Source organism: Ostrinia nubilalis, chromosome 12 (assembly GCF_963855985.1).
Source record: "Ostrinia nubilalis chromosome 12, ilOstNubi1.1, whole genome shotgun sequence".
NCBI classification, from domain to species: Eukaryota; Metazoa; Arthropoda; class Insecta; order Lepidoptera; family Crambidae; genus Ostrinia; species Ostrinia nubilalis.
Genome location: NC_087099.1, coordinates 4,543,025 through 4,555,676, shown reverse-complemented (window position 1 = coordinate 4,555,676; position 12,652 = coordinate 4,543,025). Strand labels below are relative to the sequence as shown.

Genomic DNA, 12,652 nt, shown 5'->3' with positions numbered 1-12,652 from the left:
GCCAATCTAAATGGTGCTTGAAAACTAGTCTGAAAGTTGTAGTTACGCTGGATTAGTGCATTCCGTATGAGAAACTTAAAAACTTTGCTTATTTCAAGATTTTTTCTTATGCGCAATTTAAAAAGGCACCTGTTGGCAGCTTAGCTTAACTATAGCTACTTTTTTTTTATGCACAACGAGGTTAATCATACTTAACTATGATTTGTTTCTATGCACTATATTTCGAGTGTCAAATAAGAATACAATATCTCATTGTGCTAACGCTTGTCTAGTGAGCATTATACAATAAGTTGTCGAGAAATTGATCGCTACCAAAGATAAGACTGTCTGTCTAATTGTACCTCCAAATTATTTATTTGCAACTTGTAATGTTTTTTCTTTGCAATAAGCATACTACGGTCTAGCGTTTAACTGGAGTCAGTGCCTTAGGTATGAGAGCGGCACGGGAGGGGTGACATTGACACATTATGACGTGACAGAGCATACCAATCTGAAAGAAACGTGACTTGATGACGTTTGACATCCAAAAATCATGTCTTTCATGTCATTAGTTATTTATGTAATCTTATTTCATCTAAGTTAATATTAATTTTATACCGCCTACTTTATTTTCAGTTTGGCCCTAAGGTTGACTGGAGGAAAATGCCGAAAGGAAAAAAAATAAATGTCGCTCCCATACGTCAGGCACTGACTGAGTTAAGCTTTAGAGCTATCTATACTATAGTCTTTTTCACGTAAGATGATCCGTATGACACTTTAAGGTTATCCATATTACGCATACTACATATGCAGAATATTTATGAAAAAATATTTATATTTTATTAGCAATATAATAAAAAAAAATTAACTACTTGTCTTGAAATATATAGTAAAATCTGAGTCTATTGATTATATTTTAATTAAATACGATGTAAAAATATTTTTTATTTAATGTACGCAATGTGTGAAACGGAATAGATTTAGTGCTGGGGTATTTCTTGTATAATAAAATTGATTATTTCCGCGGTTCATTAATCGAATGCAGTGAATACTTAGTTATTAAAAACATCACAAAAATCAACTATATTTTTCGATTATTGACTTTAATAAACGCATTGAAAATAAATTAATAGTTTTTAATTTAAAGAAACAGAACCAGTACTTTTTAGGAATCGTTTTTTCGAACACGAACCATGAAATTAGAATATTATCAATAAAAAATTGTTACAATAATATTTGTAATTAAAAGAAACATGTTTTTTGTTAAATAACACCTATACAAAATATTTCTCTAAAAGTAGGTTTTACTAACTCTTCGAAAAAAATCGATAGATAAATCGCTATGGTTTAGTTATGTGACATCTCTAAATCTTTCAAACTCGAAACGTCATACGGATCATCTTAGGTGAAAAAGACTTATAATATTATAAATGCTAAAGTAACTCTGTCTGTCTGTCACGCTTTCACGACTAACCCCCTGAACCGATTTCGATGAAATTCGGCAAAGAGATAGTTTGAGTCCTTAAAAAGGACATAGGATTTAGTTTTAATTAAACTTTTAGTTTTTATCCCGGTTTTTGAAACAGGGACGCGCGCGATAAAGTTTTTCTGTGACAGACAAAATTCCACGCGGGCGAAGCCGCGGGCGGAAAGCTAGTATTAAATAAGTAATGAACCTTTACCCACAGTTGCTCAGTCGTGCAACAAAAAATATAATGTATTGTAAACCATTGTTAACATCTCATTTTCTGCTGATTGGCTGCTGACTTGCTGAGCTGTTAACACTGCATTTAACAAGCTATTGTTTTTGTCTGTCAGTTGCAATCAGGGGTAAATGCATTAGAGTATGTTTATCCGTTATTCATAACTAATTAGGCTCGTTAATGGGTTAGTTTATTTTTTTCTTACTTATATGACGCGGTTTTTTACGTGGAAACTGAACAGCATTGTTTATATTCCTAGCCATAGTAAACTTTAAGCCTGATGGCTTCACGAGCAATGGCATATCTGGTACTTATAGAAAAGTTTTTAGTTTGTTTTCTTTACCTAACTTGTGTTCTAATCCAAGATATGATTGAAAAATCTTTGTGGCTCCTATGAAAATGTTGACTAACGTCAGTCTTTTCCTTTGCGGGCTAATAATAAAGTTAAATTTTAATGTGACTTTGCTGAAATTAAATTTTGAGTTGGTGAGGTCCAAAGCAAAATTAAGAAGAATAAAGAGCATATTTAAATTACTTAAAGTTTTTTTTTATGGGTAAGGCAGGTATTTGACCGCAATCGCACCTGGTGTTAAGTGCTCTCTTACATGCCCAAGTAGCATTTTACTCCATTTAAGAGTTCACATTTAGTTCCAATGTGTACTTAAAGCATTAGTACAGTTCACTCGTGATGTATAAGCTGTATTATTGCAATTAATTACACCTATACCTGTCTAAGGGACTTATAGGAGTGTAGACTAGTGTAGAGTTATACTTTTATACGATTGTTGGTGTTATAATACTCTAACAACTATCCTTTAGTCAGCCGTCTGACTAAGAGCATTATAGGAGGGTAGAGATACGGCAATCGCTGTTTAACGGCCTACTTGTACGATGTTATAGAGCTAGCATTTTAATAGAACACACGTGGTCATTTATAAAGCCAAAGGCTGTTATGTTTACTTGTTTTAGACTGTTATACAGCTAGTAGCTGTAGTAGGACTTGTTTGTGATAATTAAATAACCTTTTTTTACTATCTGTACAAAAGTGTTTCAATGGTTCGCATGTGCACTGTAGGCTGTTAAAAGGACTATATGTGTTGTCCATTAACATCAATAGCAGTTTATTTGTCCACAAGTACTACTCTTATTTGCTTTAAGCTGAACATGAATGTGAATGTGATATTCTATTACACTTTTCCCCAAGCCTGTTTTTAGTTGTTCATGGTGGTTCTGTACATGATGCAGAGGAAAATATTATGCCTGAACCTGAAAGTTCCCTTCAAAATATACAGATATCAGAGTGTGATGATTGCAGTTCTAGTGATAGTGAATACAATTTTGATTTGGACAATTATTTATTTAACCTTTCGCAAAAAAATAAGAACATGGGCTATTGAAAATCGTATTCCTCATTCCGGTTTGAATAAATTGTCAGGCATAATAAACGAATTTAAACCAGGAACACTACCGTCTGATGCTTTAGGTATTCATACTTGACTATTAGTAGCTGGGCTAGGCGATTTAACGGACATTAATAATTTTTATTGCGGATCTCTAAAATTTCAGTATTTGAAAGAATTAAAGATACACAATTGACCTGAACTAGGTACATCTTAAAGCTGTACATAAGTTCACATTAGAATAAATTTATAGACATTAGCGCTGTAGTGGTACAAATGTGGAACTTCATATAGATAACAGCATTCTAACAGAACACATGTGAACCTAATATACGCTCACCGCATTAAATCGGAGTTATAACAGTTCACATAGCCGTATTTCATTTCCACCATTTTGTTCTACATAACCTAAAATATTTACCAAATAAATCTCCAAAATTGATGCAGATTTATTACAAAATTTGCAGATAGAGCGATTGAGTTTTGGTTTCATGTTATAATTAATTACCGTAATATAATTATAATGCCAATACAATATCAAAAACTGAAAATTGTAGATTTCCTCTCAGCCAGATTTAAATATTTTAAAATGAATATCGCGTTTTTACAGAGGCGCGTAAATATTTTAGCTGTAAATATGTATACATTTCACGATAAAGTTGCATTCCCAATGGCATTAACATTATTAAGTATTTAAAACCCGTGTTATTATTTGCATAAATGATTATCCGCCCGAGTTGTTTCCCTCTTGGCACTCACGTACAAATACCAAACTAATATTAAAATGTGGAAATAATTTAGGACACACGTGAACTTTATGTAGCATTGGAGTACTTTTGTCGGACTTTATAACTTTGAAAGCTGTGCATTTAGCCACTTGTTACTCTTTATTACACTCACGTACGTTGTATGGTTCACAATGCGTCCCATATAGTGCCGTAAGTCAGCCTTAAGTCCGATGTTACTACTTAAACTGCTATTAAAATGATATTATACTGCTAATGTACAGCCATAGTGAACTTAAGGCTGTCTAATTTGTGCCCAAACTGGTTCTATAAAAGCATTATAGCAAGCTATACAGCTCGTATACAGCTGACATACACAGCTTGTGGAGTACATGTGAACGACTAGTCTACTCTTAAATGGAGTAAAATGTTACTTGGGTGTAGACTCTAGACCTAAAGATCTCCTTAGGTTTTTGCCTCATTAGTTGCTATGATTATAGTAATTTCGGTTTTGTTTACAGGAGAGTTCGATATGCGGGTGAAATCGTGTGCAGCCTCCGATGGCTCCGGCCACCTCATACAGTTGTCGGACGAGTATGGCTGCGTTTTGAGACCTAAGATGATATCAAGGTAAACCCTAGTACCTAACTGAATCTTATAAATAAAGTTACATGATGAAAAAGAAATGCTATAATTTTAGAGGATAATTGAGTATAGTAAGTACAGCGACAGACATAAGACTAAAAATTTTCATAGCAAAATTGCATCTTTTACAACTGGATAGGGTAACAGCAGTATGTACTTTGCTTGATGCGCCAGGATTTTTAGCGTATATCCTCTCAACCAGCGGCCGCCCGCGACTTCGTACGCGTGGATCCCGTTGTACCCTCTTAGGGGTGGAGTTTCGTAAAATCTTTTCTTAGCGGATGCCTACGTCATAACATCTACCTGCATGCTATATTTCAGCCCAATCCGTCCAGTAGTTTGGGCTGTGCGTTGATAAATCACTAAGTCAGTCAGTCACCGCAGTAACATCGCGAGATAAGCACGTACATATAGGCTAGAAATTATAAGTGATCTCACTCGATTATTTCTAAACTAATAAGATATCGAAAAACTGGTTACTGAATAAACTGGATCTATCAGAAAATCCAATGTCTAAGCTATCATACATTTAGTACAATATCTTAATTGCATTTTTCCTCGTGATTCCAGGTTCCTCAAAGCCAAAGCAGCGGATGAGCGAGCAACCGTCATCACCTACGCCTTCTTCCACGCGTTCAAGTTTCCCGACGCTCTCAGTGTGCACATCAGATGCAAAGTGGAAATATGCAGACACGGCTGCTTGGACCATTGCCAGCTGGCAGGAGTTGCCAACCAAAGGCATGGGGCGCTGGACAGGAAAGATGACAGGACGCATCAAGACCACAATGAGATCAAGTAAGTGAAGGAATATAGACGTTATTTTGTCAGGAACATCAGATGCAAAGTGGAAATCTGCAGATACGGTTGCCTAGACCACTGCCAGCTCGCAGGTGTTGCCAACCAAAGGCATGGGGCGCTAGATGGGAAAGATGACAGAACACATCAAGACCACAATGTGATCTAGTTAGTAGTGGATCTTATGTGAACAGGGACCAAGGTTGTTATCGATTGAAAGGGCTCCTACTATAACCTTCGACACTGCCAGTTGCTGACATTTACGATTCTAGGTAAAAAGTGCGAGCTGAGGAGGAATTATGATTATTTGCACTGCAAATAATTGGCGAACTAACTCTCTTACGCATTTAACATTTATGACTTATCGAGACTTTAGTAGGTATTACCAGGCCTGTTCATCTCCGCGGGTTTACATCGAAAACAAAACAAGCACGATGGCACCCTACAGGATTACTATTCGACAAAGCCTCACATACGAGCGAGCATTGGCTCACGCACGCGTATTCTTGTGTATGATGGAAAAAAATAAAGAAAATGGTGTACTAAATACACACATCATTTTACCGAAGTCAGCCCTATGGCTTCGGCGCAGTACCGATCACTGACGTTTGTCAACAAAATGGTGCTTGACTCTTAAGACAAGCTAAATTACACCTTAATATTAATGACATGAGCATACATTTTTTTAAATACCTTCTGTACGTAGTACTTATTATTATTCTGTGGTATTACTAACCTTAGCTATACCGAATGATAAGAACTCATAATATTAAAATCAAGTCCTTTATGACAGAAATTAAGTACTAGCACCAAATAAGTGAATGCAGCCTTTTGTTATCGACATGCATATTTATCCATCTGTATTTCACTATTTCAGCGATTCGTCAGCCGAAGACGCCGACTTCAACTTCTCAGAAGAGCCTCAACGACTGCCATTAGAAGAGGCGTTCGGCGACGAAGTGTCGGGAGATGCGGTGCCGGCGCCCGCGCCGCTTCCACAAAGGGCGCCGGCGCCGGTCATAGAGCCGGAGAGCGACCACATGTCTGCTGTGCAGGAGCTGGTTGAGGCTCTGGCCAGACCTTTCACTGTGAGTCTGGCATTAATAGCATCTTTATAGTTTCTGCTAGAAGGCGAGGTGTCAATAGATGTGATGCCGGCGCCCGCGCCGCTTCCTCAAAGGGCACCGGCGCCGGTCATAGAGCCGGAGAGTGATCATATGTCCGCTGTGCAGGAGCTGGTGGAAGCTCTGGCCAGACCTTTCACTGTAAGTCCCTTGGTTTATACCATTTAAGTGTAGAAATATAGGGTCTAGGAAGCGAAGTGTCAGGAGACGCGGTGTCAAAGGGCGCCGGCGCCGGTCATAGAGCCGGAGAGCGACCACATGTCCGCTGTGCAGGAGCTGGTCGAAGCTCTGGCCAGGCCTTTCACTGTAAGTCCCTTACTTTATAGCATTTTAGTGTAGAAGTAAAGGGTCTGCTAGAATGTGAAGAGTCAGGAGACGCGGAAAGAGTGTCGGCGCCGGTCATAGAGCTGGAGAGCGACCACATGTCTGTTGTGCAGGAGCTGGTAGAGGCTCTGGCCAGGCCTTTTACTGTGAGTCACTTTTATTATTATTTTTTTTATTTTTTTTTTTATGTGATAGGAGGCAAACGAGCAGACGGATCACCTGATGGTAAGTGATTACCGTCGCCCATAGACACCCGCTATTATAGTGTCTTAGTGTACAAGTATAGGGTTTAGAAGGCGAAGTGTTAGGAGACGCGGTGTCAAAGGGCGCTGGCGCCGGTCATAGAACCGGAGAGCGACCACATGTCTGCTGTGCAGGAGCTGGTCGAAGCTTTGGCCAGGCCTTTCACTGTAAGTCATTATAGCATCTTAGTCTAGCTAGAAGTATGGGGTCTGCTAGAAGGTGAACTGTCAGGAGACGCGGTGCCGGCGCCCGCGCCGCTTCCACAAAGGACGCCGGCGCCGGTCATAGAGCCGGAGAGCGACCACATGTCCGCTGTGCAGGAGCTGGTCGAAGCTCTGGCCAGGCCTTTCACTTTAAGTCACTATAGTATCTTAGTTTAGAAGTATTGGGTCTGCTAGAAGACGAAGAGTCAGGAGACGTGGTGTCAAAGAGCTTCAGCGCTATTCTTAGAGCTGGAACCACATGTCTTTTCACTGTAAGTCACTTGGTATAAAGCACTTTAGTCTGGAAGTATAAGGTCTAGAAGGTGAAGTGTCAGGAGACGCGGTGCCGGCGCCCGCGCCGCTTCCTCAAAGGGCGCCGGCGCCGGTCACAGAGCCGGAGAGCGACCACATGTCTGCTGTGCAGGAGCTGGTAGAAGCTCTGGCCAGGCCTTTTACTGTGAGTTACTTTTATTATAGTGTCTTAGTCTAAAGTAAGGCCAACGAGAAGCGATACCAAATGTAAACAAACCCAATGTCATGGTCATTTGGAATAGTAGAGGTGGGTTGCACCACCTATCTTTAACGGTAACTATGACGATAACCGGTGCTTTTTGTATGGAAATTGACAGATTTTTGACGTTTGTCATAGTTAAAATAAGATGGTGCAACCCAGCCTAAGGGTTTTACCAGTTTTACTTTGACATATTTTGGCGGGAAACGAGACATTACGACAAATACACAAGATGGGAAGAGACAGAATAGATTGTCAATTCGAAAGTCAAATCGACCTTTTTTATCGCTTCTCGTTGGCCATACTTTAGAAGCATAAGGTCTAGCTAGAAGGCCAAGTGTCGGGAGACGCGATACCGGTGCCCGCGCTGCTGACGCAACGGGCACCGGCGCCGGTCATTGAGCCGGAGAGCGACCACATGTCTGCTGTGCAGGAGCTGGTCGAAGCTCTGGCCAGGCCTTTCACTGTAAGTCCCTTACTTTATAGCATTTTAGTGTACAAGTATAGGGTCTAGAAGGCGAAGTGTTAGGAGACGCGGTATCAAAGGGCACCGGCGCCGGTCATAGAGCCGGAGAGCGACCACATGTCCGCTGTGCAGGAGCTGGTCGAAGCTCTGGCCAGGCCTTTCACTTTAAGTCACTATAGTATCTTAGTTTACAAGTATAGGGTTTGCTAGGAGACGCGGTGTCAAAGGACGCCGGCGCCGGTCATAGAGCCGGAGAGCGACCACATGTCTGCTGTGCAGGAGCTGGTTGAGGCTCTGGCCAGGCCTTTCACTGTAAGTCATTAAAGCATCTTACTCTAGAAGTATAGGGTCTGCTACATGGCGAAGTGTCAGGAGACGCGATACCGGCGCCCGCGCCGCTTCCACAAAGGGTACCGGCGCCGGTCATAGACCCGGAGAGCGACCACATGTCCGCTGTGCAGGAGCTGGTCGAAGCTCTGGCCAGGCCTTTCACTGTAAGTCCCTTACTTTATAGCATTTTAGTGTAGAAGTAAAGGGTCTGCTACATGGCGAAGTGTCAGGAGACGCGATACCGGCGCCCACGCTGCTGACGCAACGGGAACCGGCGCCGGTCATTGAGCCGGAGAATGACCACATGTCCGCTGTGCAGGAGCTGGTAGAGGCTCTGGCCATGCCCTTCACTGTGAGTCACTTGGTACCATTATAACTTCTTACTCTAAGAAGTAAGGAGTTTTTTTTACAGAGCATGAATCCAACTAGTAACTATAGTTATTATAATGTAGATATGGCTTTGAAGGAGCTACATATTTTTATTCAGTAACCGACACACGCAATTTTCATTGTAAGACAATCATGGTTCGTCAATCATCATCTTCAACAGACTCGCATTGCCCAAAAAATTTTCACCCTGTCTCACAAACCTTTATTCTTTTTCCAGGACCGCCCATCAGATCTCACCGACCGCGAGCGTTTCCCGCACGGTCCCCGTAACCTAGGATCCGACGCTAAAATCGTTCCCACCGGCGACACAGTAGTCCCGGCCAAACCCCCAGGCCCAGCTGTAGCCGGTCCCAGGTCTTTGAGAAAGAGACGAACGGTCAGGGAGGGCAGGTCTGCAGATGTGGGCGTTTCCGGGATATATGAGGTCGTGTCCGAGGCGGATCTGGCGTTTGGACCGTCAAGGGAACCGGTGACGGTGTTTAGCGGACGGATTCGGGAAGAAGTGAGTATTGTAGTTATTCGAGTGGTAGTGTAGATAGAAACACATGATACATAACAACTTAGTGATTTTTGTTTTTTAAGTCAAGTGGCAAAACGTGACAGTTGTAATAACGAAAGACGGCCGAAAGGCCGTTTTTTGTATGGAGTTACATCGCTTCGTGAACAGTGTGCTTACCATGAGTTTACGTTAGGTGTGCTCGCTAGCGACTACGTAAAAAAATGACATTAAATGTATGACATATTGTGCAGCGCCCCTAGCGGCTACTTTCAAGAAACAAAATCTTCATAGATTTTTTTGACGTACTCGCTAGCGAGCACTCGGAACGTAAACTCATGGTAAGCACACTGATTCGATTTTCGATTCGATTCGATTTAATAGTGTCACTTGTATAAATTGCTGACAGTTTGTTTTAGTTTTCTGTAAAATTGGTAGTCGTCAAGTGTATATTAATGTTTCTTTCTTTCAAGTGAGCTTGCCTTTCTCTGTTGTCATTCTCGCTCGTGGCTTATCTTGGATCTTGAATGGTGTAAAAGAGTCTTACCTAAGGACTACCCGTTGCTTGTGTAATAAGTCACTGTTATTGAATAAGAATTTATAAACTCACTTGTATTCCAACTCAATTTACTAACAAATTAGTTAATTCGAAACCAACAAAGTCTCATTTGACATTAATTTACTAAACTGAAAACTTACTGCGTTTCCCCATTGCCAATATTAAAATTTTTATTTAATTTTATTTTATTTTATTGTTAGGAAAACAAACAGCATTCTATAACACACATAGAGTTACCAATTAAACTTCACATTTGCCAAAAGAGTTTTCACAAATAGTTCTTACATAGTTGTAATTCTTGTCATTCCAGGTGGTATACGGAATCTGCATGGGCGCCGTCAGTTTCGGCGCGCTATTCGCGTCAGCCGCCGGCGCGGCAGCGGGAGCGGCGCTAGCGGCCGCCGTCTTACTGCAGCGGCTGCGCTCGCGCCTCGCTTGTGCTCCACCCGCTCCACCAGCACCCGCCGCCCATTCATTAGCGGCCTGGATGGCTTTGAGGCTACTAGGAGAGCCGGCGCCACACCCTCATCATTCTAGGGACGGCTGAAGAGGATTGGATCGATCGAGGTCACGCACACACTAAAATATTTTATGAAAATTTGAAAATTACCCTCAACATTATCATTGTGACATTTCTAATATCAAATCAGTGACGTGACGTCAAAAATTGCAATCGAATGTAGTTAGCGTAAGGTCATTGCGTTAAAACAATACAATAAGCAGTGCAGTGCTACAGCGGCTGCGCTCGCGCCTCGCTTGTGCGCCACCCGCTCCACCAGCACCCGCCGCCCATTCATTAGCGGCCTGGATGGCTCTGAGGTTATTAGGGGAGCCGGCACCACACCCTCATCATTCTAGGGATGGCTGAAGAAGATTGGATCGATCGAGGTCACGCACACACTAAAATATTTTTTTAAAAATTTGTAAATTACCCTCAGGATTATTATTGTAACATTTCTAATATCAAATCAGCGACGTGCCGTCAAAAAATGCAATCTAATGTAGTTAGCGTGAGGTCATTGCGTTAAAACAATACAATTAGTGGTGCAGTGCTACAGCGGCCGCGCTCTTCCCGCACCCCCTGCGCCCGCCGCCCATTCATTAGCGGCCTGGATGGCTTTGAGGTTACTAGGGGAGCCGGCGCCACACCCTCATCACTCTAGAGATGGCTGAAGAAGATTGGATCGATCGAGGTCACGCACACACGAAAATATTTTTTGAAAATTTGAAAATTACCCTCAACATTATCATTGTGACATTTCTAATATCAAATCAGTGACGTGACGTCAAAAATTGCAATCTCATGTAGTTAGCGTGAGGTAATTGCGTTAAAACAATACAATAAGCAACGCCATGCTACTGCAGCGGCTGCGCTCGCGCCTCGCTTGTGCTCCACCCGCTCCACCAGCACCCGCTGCCCATTCATTAGCGGCCTGGATGGCTCTAAGGTTACTAGGGGAGCCGGCGCCACACCCTCATCACTCTAGGGACGGCTGAAGAAGATTGGATCGATCGAGGTCACGCACACACTAAAATATTTTTTGAAAATTTGAAAATTACCCTCAAGATTATTATTGTGACATTTGTAATATCAAATCAGCGACGTGCCGTCAAAAATTGCAATTTCATGTAGTTAGCGTGAGGTCATTGCGTTAAAACAATACAATAAGCAATGCAGTGCTACAGCGGCTGCGCTCGCGCCTCGCTTGTGCTCCACCCGCTCCACCAGCACCCGCTGCCCATTCATTAGCGGCCTGGATGGCTTTGAGGCTACTAGGAGAGCCGGCACCACACCCTCATCATTCTAGGGATGGCTGAAGAGGATTGGATCGGTCGAGGTCACGCATTAAAAAACTTTTTTCCAATTTGAAAATTACCCTCAACATTATCATTGTGACATTTCTAATATCAAATCAGCAACGTGACGTCAAAAATTGCAATCTAATGTAGTTAGCGTGAGGTCATTGCGTTAAAACAATACAATAAGCAATGCAGTGCTGCAGCGGCTGCGCTCGCGCCTCGCTTGTGCTCCACCCGCTCCACCAGCACCAGCCGCCCATTCATTAGCGGCCTGGATGGCTCTGAGGTTACTAGGAGAGCCGGCACCACACCCTCATCACTCTAGGGATGGCTGAAAAATAGGAGATCGATTGAGGTCACGCACACATTGAAATAAAATTAGATCCTTTTTTGCGAATTTTAAAATTACCTTCACATGTCAAATTAGTAACGTGACGTCACAATATTACTATTCCGTGTAACATAAAAGTCAGCTACAAATAAGCGTGTGCTAATTGCGTTAAAACAGTACAATAAGCTGTGCAGAGCTACAGCGGCTGCGCTTGCGCCTCGCTTGTGCGCCACCCGCTCCACCAGCACCCGCCGCCCATTCATTAGCGGCCTGGATGGCTCTGAGGCTACTAGGGGAGCCGGCGCCACACCCTCATCATTCTAGGGATGGTTGAGACAATAAATAAATAAATAAATAAATAAATATCCTTAGACATTTTACACTGCGCTTCTAGTCCCAAACTAAGCAAAGCTTGTACTATGGGTACTAGACAACGGATATAAACATACTTAAATACTTTTTTTTTTTGTAAATACATACTTATTATACATAGAAAACACCCAGTCCAATACAAACAAATATGTTCATGCACACAAATGTTTGTACTGTGCGGGAATCGAACCCGCTACCTCCGGAATAGTAGTCCGTTTCGAACCACTACACCAAACGGCCGACGACAACGACAATA

At 42.1% G+C, this 12,652-nt stretch overlaps 1 protein-coding gene across 1 annotated transcript in view; it reads left to right on the top strand.

Moving 5' to 3' along the window:
- LOC135076658 (uncharacterized) overlaps nt 1–10,791 on the top strand; it is a 102,023-nt gene extending 91,232 nt beyond the window's left edge. The window contains exons 8-19 of the mRNA XM_063971077.1: nt 4,329–4,437; nt 5,023–5,247; nt 6,125–6,320; nt 6,366–6,512; nt 6,698–6,841; nt 7,133–7,304; nt 7,462–7,598; nt 7,978–8,118; nt 8,329–8,430; nt 8,633–8,800; nt 9,056–9,340; nt 10,204–10,791. Coding sequence (XP_063827147.1) covers nt 4,329–4,437; nt 5,023–5,247; nt 6,125–6,320; nt 6,366–6,512; nt 6,698–6,841; nt 7,133–7,304; nt 7,462–7,598; nt 7,978–8,118; nt 8,329–8,430; nt 8,633–8,800; nt 9,056–9,340; nt 10,204–10,440 — 2,063 coding nt within the window. The 3' untranslated portion in view covers nt 10,441–10,791. The remainder of the gene's footprint in view (nt 1–4,328; nt 4,438–5,022; nt 5,248–6,124; nt 6,321–6,365; nt 6,513–6,697; nt 6,842–7,132; nt 7,305–7,461; nt 7,599–7,977; nt 8,119–8,328; nt 8,431–8,632; nt 8,801–9,055; nt 9,341–10,203) is intronic.
- Nucleotides 10,792–12,652: the final 1,861 nt, after the last annotated feature.